The sequence below is a fragment of the Lasiodiplodia theobromae genome, assembly GCF_012971845.1.
Source record: "Lasiodiplodia theobromae strain AM2As chromosome Unknown scaffold_3, whole genome shotgun sequence".
Taxonomy (NCBI): domain Eukaryota; kingdom Fungi; phylum Ascomycota; class Dothideomycetes; order Botryosphaeriales; family Botryosphaeriaceae; genus Lasiodiplodia; species Lasiodiplodia theobromae.
In genome coordinates, this window is record NW_023336519.1 from 924,049 (window position 1) to 948,832 (window position 24,784).

Genomic DNA, 24,784 nt, shown 5'->3' on the forward strand with positions numbered 1-24,784 from the left:
GAATGCATATCCGTTTTGGCCTTCACTCTTGTGGTCTTTGAGCGTACACAATGTGACTAGACAATGAATGTTTAGCTTAAGAGTTATTAGATGGGAACGTCAGGAACTTACAAGTTGAATTGTCTATGCCTGTCTTTCTTGAGCGCATCTTTCTTGACCTCTTCCAGAAAAACTCTCACTTCGTCTGCCGTCCAACCCAGCGTACGGGTGAACAGACCAATCGTGAATGCTTCCATGCCTTCCATGAACTGCATCTGATTGACCGCGCCCGCTTTTTTCTGCAGTTGTTATCCAGTATTAGCACTGATTTAAAGGAGAGAAGAAACAATAAAAAGAGGTAATAAAAGAAACTCTTACATGTTTCTCATTCTTCGCCCACATGCCAAAAGGCACGACTCTCAACTCATGCTTCACGTTCACGAACCCCGCATCCTTCACCCACTCTTCGAGATTCGGCCCAGGCCGCACAGTCCGTCCGAGCTTATCCGTAGCCTCGACCAGATACTGATGCAGCCTCAAGACGGCATCGTCCTCCGGCATCGACGCATCGGTCGAATACGGCAGAAGGTCCCAATCGGAGCATTCAACCCACCCACCCGGCGCCAAACCATCGTAGCAGTTCCTCAGCAATTGCGGCCAATCTTGAATGCTGCCGGCCATGTACCTGACGTGGATGAGATCGAACGGCTCGCGGACCGAGGCTCCCGGCCACTCCGCTTCGACATCGTCGACCTCAAACAAAACATTGGGCGGGACCCAGCGGGGCTGGATGGGGCTGAAGTCGTTGCCCACGACCGTAGCGTTCGGGAATTCCTCGCCCACACAGATGGCCCACAGGCCGGTGCCGGTGCCGACGTCTAGGACGCGTTTGAGCGAGTTGGCGGTGAGAGGCGCAAAGAAGAGCTTGTCGTCCTTGATGATCGAGTGCAGCGCGTGCACGAGGTCCAGGCGGTCCTGTTCCTTTTCGTCGTTTGGGAATTGGTAGCTCCCTTCTTTGTAGGCGTGGAAGCGGCGGCCGTGGAGCCACGGGTATGCCTCGACACTCGACGCTATTGAGGTGGTGTAGCTTCGACTGGCCGCAGGTCATACGAGTGAGTACGTTGAGGTCATTTCTGGGATTGGAACAGGTAGAAAGTCAAAAGCACGAACAGATCGCTGTGGTATGCCGAGTCGGTCTCACGTAGCTGAACAAATAACACTGTCAGTAGGTCAAGACACGTATTGTACAAAAAGTATATCCGGCGAACGGACCGTCTCGTCGACCTCTATGGTTTCTTGGGTTGGGACAGCCATTGTGGGAGGGAGCAAGTATCAGAAAAGCAGTAATTGCAACTTGACAAACTACGCGAAAGTAAATGGTCAAGGCGGAAGTTCCCCCGTTTATAGGTGGAAAGCGGCGGGATGTGTAGACGACTCGGCAGCGGGGCTGCTACCGTAAGGGTGCATGTACTGCGGCACAGTTGCATTGCCGACTCGTTCGCCGGAGGTAACTCTCCGCACGGCTTTGTTTGGCGAGACAGTTTCCTCGGCGGAGCGCGAAACATGAGGTGCGGACAAATGTCGTATCATGGATCCGATACCGATTCGCAGAATCATATGAAAGATTTCGCATACGTAGGATTTGCGATGAATAATCTGAGAAGTCCTGTTACAGGGGTTTGTGGAAACAAGGAGACCTACTGCGAAGTCTGCTGGCGATTGTTTCCATCGTGATTTTATGTATCCGTATTGTTGGAGCAAGGGGCCAGAGATCTATTTGTGCTCGGAGACGCGCGGAGGCGGAAGTTCCCCGCCGTCCCGCGGCTGCATTTGTGGTACCTTTTCGATGGCGGCCCAGAACCCCTCAAATAGGGCTGAAGATCAATGCAACCTTCACCCTTTACGAAAGGCTGCAGCATACAGCTTATCTCCTCAAGTGTTTCACGACTCCGCCCAGCTTATGGTCAACCAAGGCACAGGAGTGGGGTCGAGAAGACGCAATTCGCTTGCTTCCCCGCGCGAACTGATAATAGCAGCTCAGCTCTCGTCAACCTCGACGCATCCCCTCACCTACCTATCCAAGCCCCCCCAAGCTCTATATTCCACCCACACACACCATAGAAACAATGCCGACACCAGACCTGAACCTCACCACCCACTCCATCCTCACCACCCACGGCACAATCCACGTCCTCGACACAGGCACCCCTCCCGACCAAATCAAACATCCCCTCCCCACCCTCCTTCTCCTCCACGGCAACAGCTCCTGCTCCAAAATCTTCCTCCCGCTCATCCACCTCTCCCTAACCAGCTCCACCACCCTCCGCCAGTACCGCATCCTCGCCCTCGACCTGCCCGGCCACGGCAGCAGCAGCGATGCGCCGGACCCGGTGGAAACTTCCTACACGCAGCCCGCCTACGCCGACGCCGCGGTCCAAGTGCTCAACACGCTGGGCGTGCTGCAGGACGACGCCGACGGCGTCGTCGTGCTGGGCTGGAGCCTGGGCGGGCACAACGCCATCGAGATGGTAGCGCGGCTCGGCGACGCTTCTGGGCGGCGCATCAAGGGCATCATGATCACGGGGACGCCGCCGGCGCTAGGGTTGGAGCAGGTGCAGAAGGGGTTCGGGTCGTTGGGCTTGCAAGACGAGGCAGCACCGGAGAAGACGGATGGAGGAAAAAAAGGAGACGAGGAGGAAGGACATGTAAATTTGGCCGGGACGGAGAAGTGGTCGGAGCGCGACTATGATCAGTTCCCCTTTGAAGCTGCGCGGGGAGAGCGCGCCCCGTGGATTAGGGAGACGGCGGTGCGCACCGACGGGCGCGCACGGCGCATCATGTTCGAGGCGTTCGAGGCCGGCCGCGGCGTGGACCAGGTCAAACTTGTCGAAGAGAACGACGTGCCCTGCGCCGTGGTCAACGGCGGAGATGAGCCGTTCGTGAACCTGGATTATCTGGATTCCCTCAAGTACAAGAACCTGTGGGAGGGCAAGTGCCACAGGCTTCCGGGTTTGGGGCACGCCCCGTTCTGGGAGGAGCCCGAAACTTTCCTGCCGTACTGGGAGCGTTTCGTCAAACACTGTTCTAAGGAGGCATGAGGAGTTGAACTATCACACATTGTGTGTTCTGGGGAATCAGCAGAAGGGCGGCCGGCCGCCTACAAAAGCGCAAGACATGGGACGGAAACAAATTGGACGAAAGCAATGAGACGAAAGGAAAAAGACTGATATACAAAGGCGTTTTTACCTCGCCCGCTAAAGACTGCTGTGATCCAATCGAATGGGCCTTTTTGCTTTCCGTGGTAATCCTGTATCCTGTAGCCAGTCTCAATACCAACGACGCCGCACAGAGGGGCATATTTTTCCTGTGCCAGTGATAAAAAAAATGCCACAATAGAGAAAATGCGAACGAAAACCCTACTCTTCCTTTCCCAGAAACCAACGAGTTGAAGGTACTCCGGGCTCCAACCGTATGATGCTCAAGCGCTAGCTGCACAACATATACCTGAAGATCCAAAATGCTCCCTGCTCATCCCCTATTCCCCCTCCTTTCTCTCCTTTCCCCACGCTCATTCTTGCGAAGCTGGAGGTTGACGGCAGATTTAGAGGGCAATCCACATGACGTTGATGACAACGTCAAGACCCTTCTTCTCGCCACCGTCGTACTTGAAAGACCACATGCCGTCTTTCTCGCTGTTCCAGTAGGCGCCGGCGGCGCTGTGCATTCCGCGGCGGCCGACCTTGGCAAGGCTGGTGGCCGGTTCCTCGGCGTCGTCGCTATCGGCGGTACGCGAGAAGGTCGGGGCGTGCTGGATGATGGTGCTGTTGACGGCGTACTTAAAAGGCGGCTGGTTGTTGGGGCCGGTGCTCGTCTCGCTGATCAGCGACTTGAGGATGGTGTTCTGTTTGCGAAAATGACGCTGTTACTACGGCCTGCTACTCTTTCTGCTGCAAGTGGGTATGGCTGCTGGTGCTTCTTGTGGGCTCTGGTGGTGGTGTGGTAGGGAGACCACGCACGATGATGGTGTTATTCCACTCGGCGGTCGAGGAGTGGACGTAGCTCTCAGCAGCTCCGACGGCGGCGTCGCAGGCCTATTGGGGATTTGTTTAGCGGTCGTGAAACACATGGTGGTCTGCAGAGGCGCTGCATGCGTACATCGGTGGCGATCTGCTTCAAGCGGGTTTCCGAGACAGGCTGTTGCGGAACGGGGTCAGCAAGTTAGGAGCAATAGGAGAGGGAGAACACGTGGATCGTACAGGAGCAGCCATGGCGACGGTGTTGTGATGCGGAGATCGAGAGATATTCTGGGTACGGGCGCGGCGGAGAGCGGGCGAGTTCTGAGGTGTCTAGGGCGGGACGGACGGTACGATGTGGCAGGGAGCTGTCGTGTGTGTTGTTGTCGGAGCGAGTTATGAGAGAGATACGACCAGGAGCCGTTGCGGAGCGACAGGCGACGTCAATAATTGGGCCGAGCGGGGACGAATCAGAAAGCTTAATCGTTACCTCGTGCGCTGCGCCGCTCCAAAGCTCCATCATCTTTCTCGTTGCGGCAAGCCTTCTCCGCCGTCGCGCGACCTGAGAATTTCTCCCACCGCAGCTCTCTCGTGCTCCCTTCCGTCCATTCTCTCTCCGCCGTGCTGTTGTGACCCCCATTGGCGCCGCCGCCCTCACTCCCGACCTCATCTTAGAGCACGTCCGCGCCCGCCGATCCGTAATGTCGAGCCAGCCTCTCCTCCAGACTGCCCCGGGTATGCAATTTCCGCGCCTCAGCTCTGCTCTCACCATGCGCGTTTGCGACCCCGCACTCACGCTTCCGGGTGTCACTATCGCTGGCTGTTGCTGACCTGTCCCTCTTCGCTGCAGGCAAGCGCATCGCCCTGCCCACTCGCGTCGAGCCCAAGGTCTTCTTCGCTAACGAGCGTACCTTCCTCTCATGGCTCAACTTCACCGTCATCCTCGGCGGTCTGGCCGTCGGCTTGCTCAACTTTGGCGATAAGGTTGGTCAGATCAGCGCTGGCCTTTTCACGCTCGTCGCCATGGCGGCCATGATCTACGCCCTCGTCACCTTTCACTGGCGCGCGAAGAGCATCCGCCAGCGCGGTCAGGGCGGCTTCGACGACCGCTTCGGTCCCACGGTGCTGGCTCTTGCCCTGCTGGCCGCCGTCATCGTCAACTTTGTCCTCCGTGTCACAAACTAATGGGAGGGGAACACTGTGGAAAGAATGTTGCGCCTGTAAACGAATGAACATGGCCCAGCGGACTATAGAGGAGGGATTATGCTGCATATTTCTTTTGTACTTCGGTAACTACCCATTGGAGTGTACTTTGGCCTTGGAGTTAGTATGGAACTAGTACATTCTTATCAAAAAGGACTGGAGGACCGGCAGCTTGTGTATATTAAACAGCTCACGTGTTCAAATAGATGCCCTAATTGCGACGGAACCACGACCAGAATATTAGAAACACGTTTTTCCTCTGCGAGATTCACCATACTTTCAACCCATGCTACGAGATACTCTTCAAATCTCTTTCATATTGCTCTCAAAACCACGGCACTTGATGGGTGCGCTACACCCCGCAGATGCGCTCAACCCTAGAAATTATGCTCTGTACGTGTGTTGGTGGACGGTCGGCGGGCACTCGTGATCACTTCCGGAACCGTTTCCTGCAGCTACCTATTAGGTCGAGCGCACCCATCGAGTTGAGGGCACCTATCTAGTTAAGTGCATCTGCTTGCGGCTGCTCCATGGATAAAACCGGCAAGGTGCAGCGACGTGGAGATGGCGATAAAATGAAATAAAGCCCTCGTCAGGCTGTTGTAATCTTGCGAGCCTACCTGAGCAGCCCACGTAAGTCAGCTTCATTCGCGGGCGGCGATCACCTCAGACAGAAGGAGCTACCAGAACGCGCCTACCTCTTACCCCAGCCGACGCGCGGGATTGCGTCATCTTCAAACTCAGCACCATTGGTTTAAGACTCTAATCAAGGCCCTCGTCTTTTTATAGGTCTGCCGGTCCGCCTGCCTTGCGTCTCTCACCTCTTTGCACACCAAGGTAGCTCTCCCGCTCAACCCTGTGCTGCTTCAAGACAAAAACCTCGGCCACATGAATCACCAATCAGCTGGAAGTACGTCCTCGGCGACCGTGGGCGCAACTCAGCCTTCGTCACCGGATGTTGCGAAGACGCCAACCACCGCAACACCCTTAAGGTTTGACTTCCGGATTCGCCCGGCACGCCGCGGCTCGTCTCCCGTCACCTTCTCTCGTGGAGTATCTGGCGATCATGGACCTGGTGATCCACCTGCAAGCGGTGTGAGCATAACGCCCTGGAGATCCTCTGCCTCGCAGCAACCTCCAGGCTCCAAGGAGAAGACTTCAACGCCAAAGACGAAGCGGATGAGACTCGATATCACAGACGTGCCACGCATCTCCTTGGGATATCGCCGCCTTTCCTATAGCAGTGACATGGCTACAACCGTTGAGATTCGTGTCGGCATCGACGGCGACATGTTCATTCTTCACCAGTCAGCTCTGTGCGAAGTCTCTCCCTTCTTCAGAAACACTTTTCTTGGAGACTTTAAAGAGGCCAGAGAGAAAAAGATGGAGCTTCCCGTGACGGATACCGATACGTTCAAGATCTTCGTCGAGTGGCTTTATTCCCGGAAGCTACTACTCGATCCAAGGGACAGTGAGCTGGCGCGCGTGTGCAGACTACCGGATCTCGCGTACCTCTACATATTCGCGGATAACTACGACGTGCCACAACTAGAGAGGGATACAATGGATGCAATCATATCCTGCGTGCACAAGAACTACCCGCTTCCAGACTCCGAGGTAATTCGTTATGTGTATGAAAACTTGCCAGAGGACTCGCCGCTCTGTAAGCTCTTCGTCAACGAGTACGCACGCACTGATCAAGTGCTTGCCGGCGGCCCTGACCACTGGCCCGCTCGATTTGTGTTCGACGCATTCAACGCCACGTGCCGCGCGAGGGCACAGCACAGTCCACTTGTCAAGCCAACACATGACTGCACGTATCATCAACACACCACGGAGGCGGAGGAGAGGGCCTGTATGGGCGGATGAAGATGAGGTCGTCTGGTTGCCACGCCACGGCGCACGTTTCCTGTGGCGCTCGCTTGCATGCTTCACCCTGGAACATGTTTACATCAACTTTTAATGATTGCGCAACATTCGAGCGGGGACAAACATACATGCTGGTCGATATATCTCTGGAAATGAAGGCTGTAATGAACAGGGTTGGCTCACAATTAGCTCGGGCAATGGCGCTCAACAAGGCTGCATACGATCAGAATATTGTATCTATGGCGATTCCTTCAGTGGAGTGAAGCAGGGTTCAGGGATGCGAATGATGAGGATTGCTTTTGTGGCTTCATTTCTTCAGAATGAACGCGCAAGAATGTAAGACAGACTTGCTCAATGTGGCGAACGGTCACGAAGGGGCAAATATACATATGGTTGATTCACTGCGGGTGGGGGCAAAGGGTGGCGTGAACCCCGGCGCTGAACGCAAGAAGAAAGGAACGCTCAATCAATGGAAAACACCTAATCTACTCCGACCTCCGAAAGTAAACGCCGGGCCGACGGTGGCAACAGCAGCACGCCGACGCATGGGTCGACGGGCAGGGTCACGGCTGGGCCAGGTTATTTCTTCTTGCCATCAGTCTTCTTAGAGTCGGCTACGCGGGATCGTCAGCAAAAGTGGTGGTTGAAGAAAAAGCCGGCCGCATATGCAGCCGCCGACAAGGTGGAGACGGCAGGGACAACGCACCTGCAGCCTGCTTCGCACGCATGATGGCAGCCTGGTCTTCCTTGGCGCGAGCGAACTCGGTGCCAGACATCTAGAGAGCAGGGTTAGCGTTGCGAAAAGGCCGCTGCTGGGGACGTTCGCGGCCAGCGACGTACGCTGTTCTTGTTTTTCTGCGGGAGGGGTCAGCACGGCGGGAGCGCGATGAGCGGGACGGCATTCTCACCTGGCCAGCCTGAGCCTTCAGGTTCTTTTCGCGGGCCTTCTCGCGCTGGTTGCCACGGGCCATGGTTGCTTGGGGATGCGAGTCGCAGTGGGTTTGAGTGGACGAGCGAGCGGCGATCCTGAGGCTCTTTCGAGCGGATTCTGTGGGCGCTAGTCGGTGGAGGCAGGGGCTTGGGGAACAGAGCACGGGGGATGCGAGGCTGAAAAACGCTGCTGCTGCGGCGAACTCTGGTCGAGGAGGGTGAGGCGGCCAGATTTAAATTTAGCTAGCGCCGCTGGCCGGCTGCGGATTCTGGAAGCTCAAAGACACGATCGGCCGCAACAAAAGGCCGTCCACATGCTCACCGACTGCGCACAACTCGACCCTCGGCCAGCACCGCGATGATTGTCGTGCGCGCGCTCCGCCGGCAACCCGACGGACGGCGCGCACGACGGAGCGCGGCCGGCACAGATTGCGGCGGGAAGATTGCTGATCACGGCTCGCGAGCGGGCTGATTTGGGCGCTTAAGATGCGGTGGTGGGCGCGTGCCGACGCGCTGCTGGGGAGGCTCCTCGCGCATCTGAAACAGCGCATCGGGCCAGCGACAGCCAATCCCTCGACGGTCCCTTGCGACAACCTAGACGCGCACTGTTGCTTTGCTGGCCGCGTCGCCCCCAGGCTCGCTCTGCGGGAGCACCGCAGAAACACCTTGGTGCTTCATCGCCCGCCTGCTTCCCGTCCGCCGCCGCCGTTTCATAGGCTCCCAGCGCATCCCCATCCCGACCGCGCTTCATTGGCCCTTGGTCGTGGAAATGACGAGCCGGAAAGCCTGCTCGCCGTCGCCCGGGAGAGAGGGCGGGTCACTCCATAACTAATGTCACTCGCCGCCCGCCGCGTGCGTTCACTTCCTCTCCTCATGTTCAATTGTGCCTATTGTCACTGTCTTTCCTATTGTGTCTGTTCACCTCCCCCGTGAGCAGGAAGAAGACCTTTGCCCCAGCGGCTTGGGACTGCTCTTCTGCTCCTCTTCTTATTCTCAATCCTTTGGCTCTGGACGCCCAACCTTCGTTGTCTCCACCACGTCTGCCGGGCAGCGCGCGCCTACTTTGCATCCGCTCTCGACGGCTGCTATCGAACCAACCTGCAGCCCACCTGCGCAGCTTCTCTCTTCGAGCAGCTTGCATTCACGACACCATGTCCGTCCTCATTTCAAAGAACCTGGCTGGTCCAGCGTACATCATCCTTAATGTCGTTCGCGCTCTGAACATCATCGGCCTCCTCCTCGTTGCTACGGCCAGCTTCCTTATGCTGGTCAAGACCATCGTCGTCTCCCGCTTCTTCTTCTTCGACGGCTGCAGCCACGTTATCACTGCCTGCATCAGCTGTAAGTTCTCCCACTCGTCTTCTGCCAGCACATCACACTTCTTGGCACGCATCCCCCAATCACCGCGACACTGGCTTCAGCCATTGCCTCTTCCCATTGGCGACGTGAACTGACATTTGCAGGCTTCCTCATCGCGTCCGAGGCTTGCCTTTTCCGCAGCTACTTCCGCAAGAACTGGCCTCTCTTCAGCCCTGAGCATGGCTTCGTCGCTCTGGGATTGGCCATGATCCTGCTCGGCGTCAACACCCTGGGCAACCTCAACAAGGATGCTACAAGCGCTGAAAACCTGGGGATGCCCTTCTGGAGTGTGGTCATCAGCTCTGGCATCATCATTCTGGTCCTTGGCTTCGTCAACATCTTCGTTAGCTACATCTTCCGCGATACCAAGCTCCGCATCACCGCCCGTAACGTCCGCGCCTCGGGAGCCGTAGCTATCCAGGATGCCGAGGCTCAGCTTGAGGCGGAGAAGACGCTCAGTATCAAGTCGTCGATGCAGAGCATGACCCTCAACCAGTCGCCCTGGGCCACTCCGCGCAAGTCGCCCGCCCCCTCCAACTCACCCCGGCCGACCTACTCGCCCACGCGCACCATCTTCCAGCAAGCCCGCGCCTCCCTGTTGCCCTCGCACTTCCGCACCTCGCGTTACAGCGCCTCCAACTACAGCCGCTCCTTCTTCGGTGGCCGTCCCGACAACGATGAGGAGAAGCCTCCGGTCCCTCCGGTCCCGCCGTACCCGGCTTCGGAGGCCGGTAGCGGCACCACGGCAGCTCCCTCGTTCCGCGAGAAGGCGGGCAGGTCGCACCACCAGCACAAGAAGAGCTCCAGCAAGGACAGCACCCGCAGCAAGCGTGAGAGCAAGCGTAGCAGCCTGGGTCGCTTCCCCATCAACATCTCATCGCCCCTCAACACCAACCCACGCTTCGCCTCGCTCGTCAACGGCATCAAGAAGCCTGACCTTGCCCACCACCCCAGTCAGCGCCAGCGTCGCGTCGAAAATGGCCAAGACGACAACCCTTACGAGCTTCCTCCGGACTTCTAGAGTGGAGGCTAATCTTACCACTTACCTCCCCCTCGCCCGAGAACGGTCAAGTTAAATCAAAAGCAAGTAATTCGGCGGCGGTGGTAAAACTTCTGGAGGACCGAGCGCTTCTTCTGCGATTGCGCTCCTGACGACTTGAGAACCATGATCGGATTTATACCCTTTCTCTCCCTTCATTTCTTCTGCGTGGTTTTCCTGTTTGTTTGCTTTTTGCTCAAGGCTAGGCGCAATGATTCTAGCTAGTCGCTCCTTTTTTGGCTTCTATCACTTTGGTTGGATAATACTGCTCTCTATTCGTTGTTCGAAAGAGAACATAATCCAGCTCTTCTGGGTACATCTTGGCGTAACGAAACCATAGGGTAGCTGGGTAGATGGGTGGATGGTCAGTGGGAAAATGGGCGGATGGGCGGCTTTTTGCAAGCGCAAGCCGAGGGGAGATGGTTACGAAGAAATGGTTTCATTGCCTTTTATCCCAAAGCGTAGGGAAAGCATCGACTGGCATGGAGAGGAGAAGTAGCTAACGGTAAAGATCATTTTGATCGGCTTCTCCTCTTCCACTCGTGTACTATCTGCGAGTCTTACAGATGGAAGTTTTTTTCACGATCCTTCTAATGCCATAACGAATGCAAAACATCAATCACTATGAAGCGAAAGAAATGGTGGTGCATATTCAAATTCCTCGAAAAGGACTGAAATAATCGCTACAGGAGTTGGGGTGTTATGCCGCCATGGGATTGACTACACCGAACATCCATCTCTTCACGGTGTCGCGAGCTTGACCTCACATCTCCTTCCCAGTCTCGGTTGAGCTTGTGCTGCACCGCTATCTACTATACATGTACCCATGTATTAGCGGCGGCAGGCAGTAGTTGTGATCAACATACATGGATGCGTGAAGAGAGGCCAAAGCTCCGGCAGATTCTCCGAATTCTAGGTCTTCAAAACGGTTTCAGCACATGCAGATGATTGTGCGTGTGCTGGGATTTATGTCCCAGCTTGCTTATAAGAGATGCGATGAATGCTCGTCAGTGGTCAGCCTCAACGGGAGTCGAAGCAGATGCTGTACTGGGCTGCTTTCGGTCCATAAGGATGATGTGTTGGAGAAGGGGAAAGAGGGGGTAGGTGGTGAGAGCGTGCTGACATTTCATGCTGTATCAGACATATGCAATGATGGCCGCATGTCGCATTAAGGAAAATGTAGGGAGATAGCGAATGCTCGCGGTACACGTAGCTGACTGATATGCGGATTGGGGTAACTGAGGCGGTCCGTCCCGCCGCTAGTTTGGGGTAAGTGTAGGAGGACTGCAGAAGGAGCGGCGAGCCCGCATAAGGGAGAGATAGCAGTCTGCCAGTTAACATGCAAAGCAGCAGTATCTAAGAAGAAGCAGAGACAAGGTTGATGAGGGTGGTCGAAATAAGATTTGTAGACGATACGTGGTACATGCTGCCTTGCATCCGCTAAAACAACTCTGAAGCATGACGGATGCTCGCCACCAGCCTACCGGGAAGTTCCTTTCTTTTCTGAATCAGTCGCTCTAGAAGAGGGGAGGAATGAAATTCGAAGGATTTGAAATGGGCACCGACCCCGGCCCCTCCCGCAACCTGAACCCAACGCCCGCTGATGCATATATGATACACTTTAGCCCCTTACGAGCACGCCTTCTTCCACCAACACCCTGTTTTTAAGGCTGCCCTTTCGATTGATTGGGAACACATGTTCCCCATTTCGTGGATCATTGCTCTTTTCTTTTATGCTTACCCCGGCGCCCCACGTTTAGTCTTCGTCATCGTCTGCAGTCCGCCTGAATGGATCGGGACCGTTGACGTCGAGCAATTGAATGGTTTTGCCGTCGTCGGTTATCAAGCTCCATTCCAGGGTCTCGAACTGTAGAAAGAGTTAAGTTAGCGTACCATCCTTGAATATGCGTGAACAATAAATCTCCCCCAGAAACGCGGCATTGATTGCCGAGCCAGAGAGCAGTTCGGCATGAACTATCCGATGCAAAATCGAACAGACCCTAGCTCTTCCTTCGCGGGAACAGCGATTGCACTGTAATCTTCCGACCTCTTCACGCTCTGACGAAGATGATGGCCCACGACACAGTAGATCGCATCCAGCCGGGGCATCCAATGCCCTCAAGCCACCCTCGTCCACGCTAATGCGCGTCCAAAGAGTCGATCCCACGATCCAGCAGCGCCCAGCCCACCAAATTCAAACCCAGAACCAAATCCCAGTCCCGCAAAATCTTCAAAGAAGCAAAGAACAGGGAAGGAAAAGATCATCCACTCACATAACCCATTCTCTTCAACCTCTCGCTTCTGAACTTCATGACGCCCTTCCCACTCCGTCCCTTCACCCCGTAGCTGATATCGATCCGTCCATGCAGCTGGTCGATGGTGCCGCTGATCCACGGCATGCGCGACGCGAAGTAGATCTCGCCGCCGAGCGCCTCGCGCGCGGCCGGGTGCGTGCGCAGCGCGTACATGGTCGACTCGACGACCGACGACGACTGCTTCTGGTAGTTGAAGATGGCGGCGGTCGAGCCCGCCAGGATGACGCCGAACAGCGGCAGCGTCAGCGTCCACCGCCACGAATTCGTCGACACCGAGGGCAGCTCGCGGTCGGCGCGGCGCGTCATGAGCGGCCCGGAGCCCGGCTTGGGTGCGGCGATGAGCGTGCGGCGGAGCGTGGGCGCGGCATTGGTGCGGAGTGCGGGCCGGAGGAGGCTCGTGGCGAACGGGCGGAGGGACATTGCAGGCGTAGTTCGTGTTTTCCTGGTGGTGGTTGCGTGGATGGTGTTGGGTGGGTTTGGAGGTGTAAATGGCTCGAATGATCATCGGAGGTTTGCCGCTCCTCCGCAAATTTAGTGATTGCCGCTGTGCAGTTGCAAGATGTAAATAGAAAGTAACGCTGCGAGCTAGCAAGACAATATGAACTCTTTTTGTATTGCTAGCTTTTAAATCTCCTCATATATCGGCAGAAGTCTCTCAATTATTAATCATACCATTTGTTGGCCGCTGGGCTGATTGAAGTTCGTCGATTTTCGCGCCTCAGGCATCTCCCGCACTTTAGGCTGGCTGCGTCATGGCAGCTTCGCCAAAGCTCCCGTACATCAAAGCCGGACAGCTACTTTCTACACAACAACCACGCAACCATGGCCACGACCCGCCTACGGAAAGCTTTTCGCTACCCCGACGACTCCGACGAAGAGCTCCCCGAGGGCATCGACGAACAAGGTACACACACGCGCGCCCTTTCAAATAACTTATCGCTGCTTTGCAAGCCCTGCTGATGCCTGCCTGCAGAGCAAGAGAAGCTCATCACCGAACTCCAAACTGAGGATGTTGCCAAAACGGAGTTCTACAAGGTATCTAACACTCCGCTCTAATCTTCTGTTCCACCGACCCTCCATCCACGTCGTAGCTAACGTATCTTTCCACACCAGAAAGCGTTCCTCGCGCTCCCCGCCCTTTCCCTAATCCTCTATCTGCGCCCCCTCTTCGCGTCTTCCTCCTTCGCCGAGTTTTTGACCGCCGTTCTCGCCGTCACCTCCCTCGCCGCATCCGCATACACGCTGTATTTCATACCGCTCGGAAACCCGCCTTCTTCGTCCTTTTTGCCTGCGCGCGCTCAGGTCAGCTCAGGCTCGGCAGTCCGGAGGGGGTACGAGATGGCGCTGAGGACTCTTGGGACGGGTGGCGTGGATGATGGCCCAGTTGAGAAGTTTCTGCCGCTGCTGAACTTGGCTCTGTGTTTGGTGGTATGGCTGAAGTCGCGCACCGCGAAGGACGAGGTTGCGGGGTGGGAAGGCGGTTTACCTACACGTGAGTTCTTCCCGCCAAGATTTCCTAACAGTGGCTCAAAGTGGCTAATACGGTGTTTAGTCGTGTTTGTACTGGTATTTTTAGTGAGATCCCAGCTGGCGCCAATCGATGTGGCGGGGTTGGAGCGGCTGAGATATGGGTACAAAGGCGCTTGAATAGAGCCAATAATTTGACATTTTGACGTTACACTGCTGAATGCTAAGAACATGTAGAATCAAGAACATTACGGAGTTCCGGCTGCTAGTGCTAACTCATTTAAGGAATTCTGACTTTCTACAAATTAGATCACCAATTACTGTAGGCTTTGTAGGCTCGATTTTGTCAGCCACACAACCACAGGCAAGATTCAGCGCACGCTCTTACCCTTTCTCAACTGATAGATGTCGGAACTACAGGAGCATCTTATGCTTCCGCTGCTCGGCCATCAACCTTGGACGGGTCCATGGAGTGAGAATGGAAGAGTTGGATATTATGAACAGAGCCTTTGCTTACTACTCACTACTTACTAACCTTAGTTTTCAACCCGAAGCAACGCAGCACTGGCGATCACTTCTGGATTTAAGTGGCATCAGAAGGTCTCATCACTTTCTGCTAAATCATCATGTACCGATTGATTGGCTGGGTCAGTAGAGCTTTGTTATTCTTGCACGATGTATGAAGGGCTCGTTTGGCTGCATTCACTTTAAGCCCGCGCCTGCCTCTTCGCATTATCTTGCTCATTACGATCTCGACTTTGATAATTAAATCTACAGTCAGATTCTGGGAAGAACAATGGCCCAGAGGAATATCTCTTGACTGGTTGGACTTAAAACAGACCCCGTCAACAAAGAGCATAGCTTTTAAGGCTGTTCAATTAAAATTGCTCAATAGAGCACCTGGGTGTGAGTCTCTCAACAAACCTCAACACTCCGCTTTAGCAATGGGGTATTTGACGAAGCATCAGGGCCTTGATTGATTAGCATGCCGCCAGACATTTCACCGACTGACCGTCTACAATCGTGTTCTGCTGTTACCGTCTAAGGAAAGCAGAGCAGTAGCCTAGTTTACTACGCCCGAATGAAACCCATCAGTGCCGAATGTCCAAAAGTGACCGTTCTTTTTGAGCACCTGCTAATTTCAGCATACCCCATTTCGAATGATAATCAATGTATTCCTCGCTGCTGCCCCTGTCAGTTTACGCCTTCCTGGACCAAAGTGCAAAAACCGCTGTGGAAAGAGTGAGCTATGTACTACCATCGATAACTTGTAGCTAACAGGACATGCTGCTAGCTTACAAGCCCGGGGGCGGCGGGACCTAGGCTTACTGTCAATAGTAATTCTCAGGTACCAGGGTTATGTATACATACCGCGCTGTAGCCACCCGGAGGCGAACCCGAGGGCGGAGGTGGAGGTGGAGCGTCACCGGGCGGTGGCGGAGGAGCCGAACCAGGCGGCGGGGGCGGGGCCTCAGAGCCCGGAGGGGCGCCTTGTTGCTGTTGCTGCTGCTGAGCGTACTGATAATACATGTTGACGTAGTTCTGGTAACCACCATATGCAGCATAGGGATCTCCACCAGCAGCATAGTACTGAGCATAGGCAGCGTAGGGATCGCTGGCAGCCGTCGCGGGGGTAGCAGGCGTGGTCTGCGAAGTGGGGCTCATGGCTGAACCGTAGCCGGGAGACTGTTGGTTGCCATAACTACTTCCGCCGCCATAGCTGCTGTTGCCGCCATAGCCGCCGCCATAGCTGTCAGAACGTCCACCGTTCCTGCCGCCGCCCGAGTAACGGTCACCATCGCCGTATCCGCGGCGACTCGGGCCGCGCTCCTTGAACTGTTCATACTGCTGGCGTACATTGGCAAGAAGGTCTTCACAGAGCTCCTTGGCCTTCTGCACATCGTCGGCATTTGGGCCGCTGATTTCTGTTAGATTTAGACGTCAAAGAAGAAGAGTGGACTTACGCAACATGGAGATACATGGGCTCGTCGCTTTCCTGGCCAGTGTTGTGCTCGATGAAGCCAGAGCCACGGCCCTTGATCTGGACACGACAGCGAGTTTCCTGCTGGATGTGTTTGACATAGGCACCGCCATGGCCGACAACTTGAGCACGGAGGTTGAAACCAGGGATGGGCTCGAGGTCGACGGGAATCTTTTCCTCAGGCCATTTACGCTAATACTGGTCAGTGTATTCGTGTGCCAAAGAGATACATCACCTTGTGCATCATTACCCTTCCATACTCATCACGCTCGACCTGTTCAGGCTCTCTGCGGCGGAAACGCCTCTCGTCAACAAGGTTGGGCAATTCCTGCTTCATGAGTTCATCGATTTTGGCCACGGCCTTCTCGAGGCCCTCCTTGGTAGTACTCGTGACATGGAGGTAGAGCGGGGGCGCCTGCGACTTCGTTAGGTAAGTGGTGGATAGGAACCAACGGAATGGGAAACTCACACCGGGCCGGGCCAGACTCTTATCGGGATAATACTCGCCGCGGGTTGTGACATCTTCACACCACTTAGTAAGATACCCTATAATCAATGAAAGCATGTTCAGTGGTAGAGCGTACCGGCGCCAGTCTCTTCTTTGATCTAGATGTCACACGGGTGAGGTCAGCAGATGCCAAACGGGGGATGCTGGGAACAGCAGCTATATGGCGGCAGTAAGTGAGCTTCTGCGCGCTTTCCACAAATAGTTCGCGACGAAGCTAAGTGTCAAAGAAAACAGGGGAACCTGCAAGAGAGTGGTGGGCTGAGGGGGTATGTGTGGGCATGTTCCTGGGAGTATCAGTAGGTTATGATCTGAAGTATTTACCATCTTCTGAGTAGAGCCCTTAGTGAGCGTGTAACGGTTCCTGAGATCGTTGACTTCGATATCCTTGATGTAGTCGCCATCTTGTTGGTAGACCTCGCCCGAGGTGCCACTGCCACTGGGGCCCGCAGAGGGGGACTTCACGGTAGCGGGGCTGGCGGTAGAGCGGATCGGCGGGACATCGACGTGTTGGATGCCCTTTCTGGCCTGGATTTGGGCGTTGATCTTCGCAGCAGCTGCTGCGGCGGCGGCAGCGGGATCTTTTCTTTCCGCGGTGGCAGGGCTGTTGCTGTCCTGGCGGCTCAGCGGGCTGCGGCTACGGCGAGCCTCGCTCTGGCGTGAGGAGGGCGATCGCGAGCGGCGGTCGAAGCGGGACTGGCGCTTGGGTTCGGGCTCGGTTTGATCGAAGCGCGAGCGCTTGCGACCTTCCTCGGGCATGGTGGCGGTCGGCGCAGTCGATTGTGGGGACTGAGGGGCGTGGCCACGACCTTGGACGCGGGATGAGGATATGGACAGAGCTGCGCGCACAAGGCGACAGAAGGCGACGAAATGCCCGGCGGTCGGGGCGGGAACTTCCGCGCCGAACCGCGACTCAGGTGCGGCGCCGGTGCGGATTTCCACCTGGCGTACGACAGACTACACTGCAAGCATTTATTCTCACGTTAGAAGTACAAAATCTGTACGGATGCTCCCGTGAAGATAGAAGTGGATGCGAGGCTTCCGGCAAGATTAGGAAGTAATGTGTAAATGTAGGGATGAAATGTCCTTTGACTCCTGCAGACAGCTGTTTCGCGAGGGGGAAGATCGGGTCACTTGGGAATTGCAGCAATCATATCAACAACAGCGGCTGTTGGAGATCTGGCCGGAAACTACAACACAAGGCTCACATGCACGACGGCACACAAGCTGCAGCTCCCTCGGATCTTGCGCTGCTAAGCGAGCCGCCGTCGTAGGCGGTCAGAGGGACCTGCGAGGCCGGCGGCGGTCGGCAACCACTAATGGGGGCCGCGATGCCGAAATCGCTCGCTTTCAATTGGAAAATAGCTGCCCTGTGATTCATTCCTCCGCACTCAACATCTTGCGGCTCCCGCCTCCTCCTCAGCGCTCTCCGCAACCCCAGATCTCCAGCTGAGGGGTGAAATCAGAGCCACAATGGCCTCCCGGCGAGCATTGAATGCTCTGCCTCTGCGCTCTGCGCTCCGCAAGCCCCAGCCTGCCATCGCGACGCCTGCCGTCCGCCCGCGTCACCAGCCGACCAGCTCCTCGTCCACCCAGGCCCTCGCCTACAAGGCCCTGCATCGTCGCATCGCCCCGCTGCCCACCAGCGACGCTCCTCCTTCGTGGTCCGCCCCGGCCGCCGTCAGCAGCATCCTCTACGAGACGCCGCTGCCGTCGCAGGCTCCGCCGAAGCGCCATGTGCTGAACTGCCTGGTCCAGAACGAGCCCGGTGTGCTGTCGCGCGTGTCGGGCATTCTCGCCGCCCGCGGCTTCAACATCGACAGCCTGGTCGTCTGCAATACCGAGGTCCCGGACCTGTCGCGCATGACCATTGTGCTGCAGGGCCAGGACGGCGTCGTCGAGCAGGCCCGCCGCCAGCTCGAGGACCTCGTGCCTGTCTGGGCCGTGCTCGACTACACCCAGGCTCCGCTCGTCCAGCGTGAGCTGCTCCTGGCCAAGGTCTCCATCCTTGGCCCGGAGTACTTCGAGGAGCTCATGCAGCACCACCGTGAGATGGTTGACTCGCCCGGTTACATCCAGGACGGCGAGGCGCTGTCCGACGCCGACAGGCTCGACAAGGAGCGTGCCGCTGAGCAAGCCGCCACCGAGTCTCTCAAGAGGGACTTCCACCCCAGCAAGCTCGCTGCCAGTCAGGCTCTGAGGCACAAGCACGAGCACTTGGAGGCCATCACCCACCTGACTCACCAATTCGGCGGCAAGGTGCTTGACATTAGCACCAACAACTGCATTGTTGAAGTCTCGGCCAAGCCTGTCAGGATTGACTCATTCATGAAGCTCGTTGCTCCTTTCGGTATCCTGGAATCCGCGAGGACTGGTAAGTTTCTAGTTATGACTCAGAGGTGTGATTCATTGTTAACAGCTTATCAGGTCTCATGGCGCTGCCCCGCTCGCCCCTTGCCGGAGCCGATGAGGCACAGGAGAAGGAGATTGAGGACGTTGTTGACCAGAGCATGCTTCCTCCCGGATAAGCTAGAAACAAGGGATGTGTTAATAAAAATTCAAAGGAGTTGGCTGAGCTTTTTTTTGTCATCTTGGAGCTGTACAAAGTATTGCGGAATTACGGTCTATCAAACGATTATCGTGCCTTTAAGTCTATTTCAAAATGAAGCCAGTTGAGAAATTTTTTGGCCAAGAACTCCGAATGAGCACAAAAGCCATACGTTTTAACGCTACGCTGTCGCCCTCTCCCAGTCATGAAAAACGTCGTCCACTTATGCAGACTTGATGGTACCCTTGTTCACGACGAAAGCCTCAAGAGCAGAAATTGCGGCCCACAGCCTGTTTTCAGCCTCCGGGAAAACCAGCGACCTGGGGCCGTAGAAGACCTCATCACTGACTTCCTCGGGGTGTCGCGGCAGACAGTGCATGAACTTCCATCCTTCGTTCGCTCCACCCCTCTTGGCGAGCTCAGAGGTTATTTGGAAGCCCTCGAAGGCCTTCAGCCTCTTGACCTTCTCCTCCTCCTGGCCCATTGAGATCCAAGTGTCTGTGACGAGGATGTCTGCGTTCTTAACCGCCTCCTCCGGCACCGTCGTCTCGAACAGCTTACCGCCGTTCGGCGCGCTCGCAGCCGCATCCGCGATGACTTGGCGCATGTTCGCGGGAATCTCGTAGCCCTTGGGAGTGGCAACGGCGACATCAACACCCAACTTCGCAGCGCCGATGGCCAGATCGAACAGCACGTTGTTGGCATCGCCGACCCAGGCGATCTTCTTACCCTCAAGACCCAGAGTGGAGGCGGTCGAGGGGAAGGCTTCATGGATGGTCAAGAAGTCGGCGATGGTCTGCAGCGGGTGGGCGATATCGCAGAGGGCGTTGATGACAGGGACGGAGCTGTGCTTGGCGAGCTCGGTGACGTCCGAGTTCTTGTTCACACGGGCGACGATGCACGAAACCATGCTGGAAATCACGACGGAGGTATCGTAAAGCGACTCGTTGACCTGGAATGGAATCGTGTGAGCGGAGGGATAACTTCAACAAAGGGGGTGGATGGGGGTGCGCACGCCCAATTGGATATCGTCTTTGCCCAGGAACATAGGCTGGCCGCCCAAGGCAGTGACAGCGCCCTCGGTAGACACTCTGGTGCGGGTGCTGCGCTTGCTGAAGGTCATGGCGACCGTCTTGCCAGACAGAGTGCCCAGCAATTTGTTGGAGCCGGATTTGATGGATTGTTTATGCGAGTGCGCATTGCGGACGAGAGTCACAAACTCTTGGGGAGTCAGGTCGGCAATAGACAGCAGGTGTCGTGGTGCGGCGGCCGAGGCGGGGGAGGAGTAGAAGCGCGCGGGAGCTCTAGTCAAGCTCCGCAGAGCGGAAGGCTGGGGGCGGAAAAGAGGCATTGCGCAAGAAGGACAAAGAGCGAGTTCGATTGACAGTGAGAAAGAGGTTGGGTATCTCGGAGCAAAGCAGAGTGCAGGTACGAGACGAACAAATAATGCAGCAATGGATGGTGACTCGTTCGAGCTGTGCGCTCGGACTGCATTTTTTAGCGCAGCTAAGCTCCAAGGGTGCTAAGGTACCCCAGCTCCAACGAGCCTCTTCTGATTGGTACATGGCGGGGTAGGCGCATCCGCGACCGTCAATGCACTGCCATCCTCGCGTCACTACCTCAGCAGCTCTCCTGTTTCACGCAACTCGCGCTCCCTGAACTCTTTTTCCACGCGCCGGAAGATGCGTTAAAGAAAAACCGACATTCTACTGCCATCCCACCCTCAAATACCAGCCATGGCCGACACTCCGTGGGGCTCAACCGCCACCCCGAGCCCCCGCCCAGCTTCCACCAAGTCCGCACAGTCTACCCGCTCCTCCCGCGAACCCCGTCCCGAAGACCATGACGACGACCTGGAGTTCACCGAGGACACGCCTCTCCTGGCCGGCGAGGACAACAACAACGTCGACGACGACGATGACACCGAGTCTCGCTCCCAGGCCGCTTTTTCGCTGTTGAGCTGTCTCCGCCGCAGCTCCACCACGTCATCTGATGCTGCCAAGAAAGGCCACCGCTGGCCCAGCCTGGTGGCGCTGTTGATATTATGTATCGCCGTCGTTACTATCATGGTCCTGGGCTTCTTCGCCCCTGCCGCAGTCGAAGAATACGCGAACGAGGCCGTCGATGTCAAGCCCACTGGTCTGAGCTTCGAGTCGGTTAAGTCGGATGGCGTCTCGGTCAGGGTCCAGGCGGATTTTACCATGGATGCTTCGCGGGTACACAAGAAGTCGGTCCGTGACTTCGGACGCTTTAGCACCTGGATTGCAAGGGAAATCGAGAGTGGAGAGACTCTCGTCGAGGTCGTGCTGCCCGATTACAGTGACAAGGTCGTTGGCAGTGCCGTCATTCCGCCTGTCAAGGTCAGCCTTCGGAATGGTCACACCACTCACATCGACTTCATTGCCGATCTCCACCCCGGCTCGTTTTCGAGTATCAGAGATGTTGCAAACGACTGGATGAGGGGTCGCCTGGGGAAGCTCAAGGTCAAGGGCAAGGCAAACGTGCCTCTCAAATCAGGCATCTTCCCGCTAGGTACCCAGGTCATTGAGGAGATCATGGAGTTTGAAGGTATGGCCCTCCCCTGGATTTCTAGCATTGCACGGTGGGAGGCTGATGACAGGATAACCCGCTAACAGTATCACTGACACAGGCCATTCGCTCCCTGCTGTTCCCGCTTATAGGATAGCCAAGCTCAACGTCCATGAGGTGGGCCTGCCTCATGGTCACAGGGGTCTCGAAGCAAACACTAGCATTGTAGTCAATAACGATTATCCCCTCAGACTCACCGTCCCTCCTCTTGGCTTTGGCATCTTGGTTGGAGGCTGCTTGCCCTCAGACCCTTATATCATGGTCGCCGATGCAAGGACCCAGGAGCTTCATATCGAACCTTTCGAGGACATCGAGATCGACGCGGCCGGCTGGATCAGGAGGCTGCCTGATGCTCTGATGGCGGCATGCCCTGATTCCAAGCAAACGCCATTAGACATTCTGCTCGGCGACTTCATCCACGGGCGTGATGCCCGCGTCTACGTCCGTGGATCCGACTCCCCCTCGGTCGATACGCCAAAATGGTTGACTGATCTCATGTCCGACATCACTGTCCCCGTGCCGTTCCCTGGCCGCCTGCCCGACAATCTGCTGAAGAACTTTTCCCTGACTGATGTCCAATTCCACCTTCCTGGCTTCTTTGCCGAACCCGACACTCCCGAAGCCCAGCCAAGGATCGACGCCAAGATCAAAGCTCTCGTCGGACTCCCTGATGAAATCAATTTCCCCGTCAATGTCGACAAAGTGCGCGCTGATGCAGACATCTTCTACGAGGGGAAGAAGCTCGGTAACCTTGACCTCAGCAAATGGCAACCTGCCAACTCCACCCGCATCGATTCCAAAGACAAGGACAAAGCAGGCCTTTTGGTCGAGGCCGCCGTCAGAGATGCACCTGTGAATATCACCGACCAAGCCGTGTTCTCTGAAGTTGTTCAAGCGTTGTTGTTTGGTAGCAAGAGTCTGAGTCTAAGCGTTAAGGCGGAGGTAGACGTCGAAATGGCCACGTCCTTGGGCACTCTCAAAGTGCGCAAGATACCTGCCGAGGGCGTCGTACCAGTTAAACGTGGGTAGTTTTCTGTTCTCTTCTCTCAACATGATGTCATAGCCCTGTATAATGTCACTTCGTCTTGTATTCTTAAGTACCGAGACTTTCTCGGCACGAGGAGTATGCTAACTCGTCTTCGGTGATGAAGCAATCGGATCCGGTGACGGATCTGGCAGCGGAACAGGCGAAATGTTCAAGCGCGTTGCGCCCAAGTTCGGAAACTTGAAGATCTTGGACACGGGTGCCAGCTCGATCAAGTTTCAGGCTGAGGTCAACTTCACGAATCCAACAAACTACTCGGCTACCGTACCGTACGCGAATATCAACATCCTCACGAACGGCACCGCCTTGGGCCAGGTCACGGCGGAAAACTTGACCGTCGTCCCGGGAAACAACACGGGGGTCTTGGTGGAGGCAGTGTGGGACCCGTTGAAGATGAGTGGAGAAAAGGGGAGGATCGTGGGCAGGGATCTTCTCTCGCAGTATCTTTCCGGTACGTGGTGCCAGTGGTATGAGGGAAAGCAGTGGGCCACTTAGGGGCTGACTCGTGGCTTACAGGATTCAACACCTCGTTGACGTTGAAGACGCACAAGAACACCATCCCGTCGCAGCCGGCGCTCGGTGAAATGCTTTCAAAGCTGGAACTTAGCCTACCGACGCCAAATTTGAGGCACGGTGATGACGGCGAGGATGGTGATAAACCAAGATTCATCAAGGAAGCTACGGTAGGTTCAAGACTCCACACTTTCCCACGTTCCAAAACCAAGAGGCCATTCCCACCTGTCCACCATGGAGCTTCCGCTGATATTGTCCTCGCGTAGATGCACATCCTCTCGTCCACCGCCATCTTCACTCTCTCTTCCCCGCTCCGCGAGTCCACCATCTATATAACCCACCTCAACGCCACCGCCCGCTACCACGGTGAGCCCGCCGGACACATCCTGTATGAACTTCCTTTCGCCGTACCGCCGGGACTTTCCCAAACGCCCCGTCTCCCAGTCGACTGGTCGCTTGGCAGCGTCGGTTACGACGCCATCAAGAAGGCCCTTGGCGGCGAGCTAAAGCTGAACGCCAGTGCAACCGTTGGAATCAAGCTGGGTAGGTGGGAGGAAAGAATTTGGTTTGTTGGCGGTGGAATCGGCGCGCACGTGAGACTGTGAATGGGGGGGGAGTTTGGGTCAGATTGCTAGTCTTTGGGGATCATTCCCTCAGGTGTTCTATGGGGTTTGGGGGCTTCTCTTGGCTTTTTCTTTGATGGCGCTCTGGAACGGAGTTTCTGGCTGGGCCGTGGGCTTGGCTCTCCTTGATCCTGTATTCTTTGAGGCGGGTCGAATGGTCGAGATTGTACACACATGGTTATGAATTATGTACATAGTGCGTCCCATTCTTCAATCGACAGGAATGGAGGAGGTTCGCTGGAAGACCTCCATGTTCAAATCATGCATTCAAGTCTCAAATAGATCGCAAAGCACACATATCTTGCACTTTCAGATGAAACCCCCACGAGAGTGATCCTTATTTAGAGTAGTAGGGATATCCCCCGAATGGTATCATATTCACACAACATTTGGCCATGCATCTGTGTTCAGGCTGGCACTTTGACTTTCCGCTTCGTCACTGTCAGTAGCGTCTGTCCACTTTGTGGGAGGTTTCCAATATCGATACCCTCCCATCTATCGTTCGTGCCGACAGACTAGACAGTCTCTGCTACACTCACTGAAATATACTCACCTGCAGCCACATCTGGGAAGGCTCGAAACAGAAATAAAGAGCTCTTGAAAGCTCGACAGACCTGCCAACAAAGTCTTGTAGGGGTTAGTTGCCTCGACTAAGTCGAGGGTGCCTTTCAAAGTAATTTCGCGGTGTTTTCGGCCAATGGCTTCAACTTCAACATCCACCATCCAGCTCTTTCCTCGAAGAATCGTAAGCTGGACCTCGGCGTGGAATCAAGTAGATCATTCCGGTCTATTCAACTACGGTTAAG

General features: G+C 55.8%; 12 protein-coding genes across 12 annotated transcripts; 7 read left to right on the forward strand and 5 right to left on the reverse strand.

Annotated features, from left to right (window-relative positions):
• Positions 1-22: 22 nt before the first annotated feature.
• Positions 23-1,293, reverse strand: LTHEOB_1240 (Methyltransferase type 11; the record flags this gene model as incomplete). Its single annotated transcript, XM_035509263.1, has 5 exons — positions 23-56; positions 112-278; positions 358-1,072; positions 1,150-1,184; positions 1,252-1,293. 5 exons carry the CDS (start codon positions 1,291-1,293, stop codon positions 23-25), a joined length of 993 nt encoding a protein of 330 aa, XP_035367587.1.
• Positions 1,294-2,105: 812 nt separating this feature from the next.
• On the forward strand, positions 2,106-3,077 carry LTHEOB_1241 (Alpha beta hydrolase fold protein; the record flags this gene model as incomplete). The annotated part of the gene is made up of 1 exon (XM_035509274.1): positions 2,106-3,077. The coding sequence occupies one exon, from the start codon at positions 2,106-2,108 to the stop codon at positions 3,075-3,077; it is 972 nt and encodes a 323-aa protein (XP_035367588.1).
• A 503-nt stretch (positions 3,078-3,580) lies between these two features.
• LTHEOB_1242 (Tctex-1) lies at positions 3,581-4,247 on the reverse strand (the record flags this gene model as incomplete). Its single annotated transcript, XM_035509285.1, has 4 exons — positions 3,581-3,880; positions 3,996-4,070; positions 4,135-4,173; positions 4,236-4,247. 4 exons carry the CDS (start codon positions 4,245-4,247, stop codon positions 3,581-3,583), a joined length of 426 nt encoding a protein of 141 aa, XP_035367589.1.
• Positions 4,248-4,693: 446 nt separating this feature from the next.
• On the forward strand, positions 4,694-5,177 carry LTHEOB_1243 (Vacuolar transporter chaperone 1; the record flags this gene model as incomplete). The annotated part of the gene is made up of 2 exons (XM_035509296.1): positions 4,694-4,727; positions 4,843-5,177. 2 exons carry the CDS (start codon positions 4,694-4,696, stop codon positions 5,175-5,177), a joined length of 369 nt encoding a protein of 122 aa, XP_035367590.1.
• Positions 5,178-6,443: 1,266 nt separating this feature from the next.
• LTHEOB_1244 (BTB/POZ domain containing protein) lies at positions 6,444-7,064 on the forward strand (the record flags this gene model as incomplete). Its single annotated transcript, XM_035509307.1, has 1 exon — positions 6,444-7,064. One exon carries the CDS (start codon positions 6,444-6,446, stop codon positions 7,062-7,064), a length of 621 nt encoding a protein of 206 aa, XP_035367591.1.
• Positions 7,065-9,145: 2,081 nt separating this feature from the next.
• On the forward strand, positions 9,146-10,374 carry LTHEOB_1245 (uncharacterized protein; the record flags this gene model as incomplete). Its single annotated transcript, XM_035509318.1, has 2 exons — positions 9,146-9,335; positions 9,458-10,374. The coding sequence occupies 2 exons, from the start codon at positions 9,146-9,148 to the stop codon at positions 10,372-10,374; spliced, it is 1,107 nt and encodes a 368-aa protein (XP_035367592.1).
• A 1,774-nt stretch (positions 10,375-12,148) lies between these two features.
• LTHEOB_1246 (Cytochrome oxidase assembly-1) lies at positions 12,149-13,127 on the reverse strand (the record flags this gene model as incomplete). Its single annotated transcript, XM_035509329.1, has 2 exons — positions 12,149-12,259; positions 12,666-13,127. The coding sequence occupies 2 exons, from the start codon at positions 13,125-13,127 to the stop codon at positions 12,149-12,151; spliced, it is 573 nt and encodes a 190-aa protein (XP_035367593.1).
• Positions 13,128-13,529: 402 nt separating this feature from the next.
• LTHEOB_1247 (uncharacterized protein) lies at positions 13,530-14,468 on the forward strand (the record flags this gene model as incomplete). The annotated part of the gene is made up of 5 exons (XM_035509340.1): positions 13,530-13,611; positions 13,681-13,742; positions 13,821-14,199; positions 14,260-14,273; positions 14,412-14,468. The coding sequence occupies 5 exons, from the start codon at positions 13,530-13,532 to the stop codon at positions 14,466-14,468; spliced, it is 594 nt and encodes a 197-aa protein (XP_035367594.1).
• Positions 14,469-15,469: 1,001 nt separating this feature from the next.
• Positions 15,470-17,419, reverse strand: LTHEOB_1248 (KH domain protein; the record flags this gene model as incomplete). Its single annotated transcript, XM_035509351.1, has 7 exons — positions 15,470-15,493; positions 15,546-16,092; positions 16,139-16,347; positions 16,406-16,570; positions 16,625-16,677; positions 16,740-16,761; positions 16,985-17,419. 7 exons carry the CDS (start codon positions 17,417-17,419, stop codon positions 15,470-15,472), a joined length of 1,455 nt encoding a protein of 484 aa, XP_035367595.1.
• Positions 17,420-18,133: 714 nt separating this feature from the next.
• LTHEOB_1249 (Mitochondrial acetolactate synthase small subunit protein) lies at positions 18,134-19,188 on the forward strand (the record flags this gene model as incomplete). Its single annotated transcript, XM_035509362.1, has 2 exons — positions 18,134-19,034; positions 19,088-19,188. The coding sequence occupies 2 exons, from the start codon at positions 18,134-18,136 to the stop codon at positions 19,186-19,188; spliced, it is 1,002 nt and encodes a 333-aa protein (XP_035367596.1).
• Positions 19,189-19,431: 243 nt separating this feature from the next.
• LTHEOB_1250 (Ornithine carbamoyltransferase) lies at positions 19,432-20,559 on the reverse strand (the record flags this gene model as incomplete). Its single annotated transcript, XM_035509374.1, has 2 exons — positions 19,432-20,160; positions 20,224-20,559. The coding sequence occupies 2 exons, from the start codon at positions 20,557-20,559 to the stop codon at positions 19,432-19,434; spliced, it is 1,065 nt and encodes a 354-aa protein (XP_035367597.1).
• Positions 20,560-20,944: 385 nt separating this feature from the next.
• On the forward strand, positions 20,945-23,960 carry LTHEOB_1251 (Pre-rrna processing protein; the record flags this gene model as incomplete). The annotated part of the gene is made up of 5 exons (XM_035509385.1): positions 20,945-21,776; positions 21,859-22,818; positions 22,949-23,293; positions 23,359-23,525; positions 23,622-23,960. 5 exons carry the CDS (start codon positions 20,945-20,947, stop codon positions 23,958-23,960), a joined length of 2,643 nt encoding a protein of 880 aa, XP_035367598.1.
• Between the last annotated feature and the right edge of the window lie 824 nt (positions 23,961-24,784).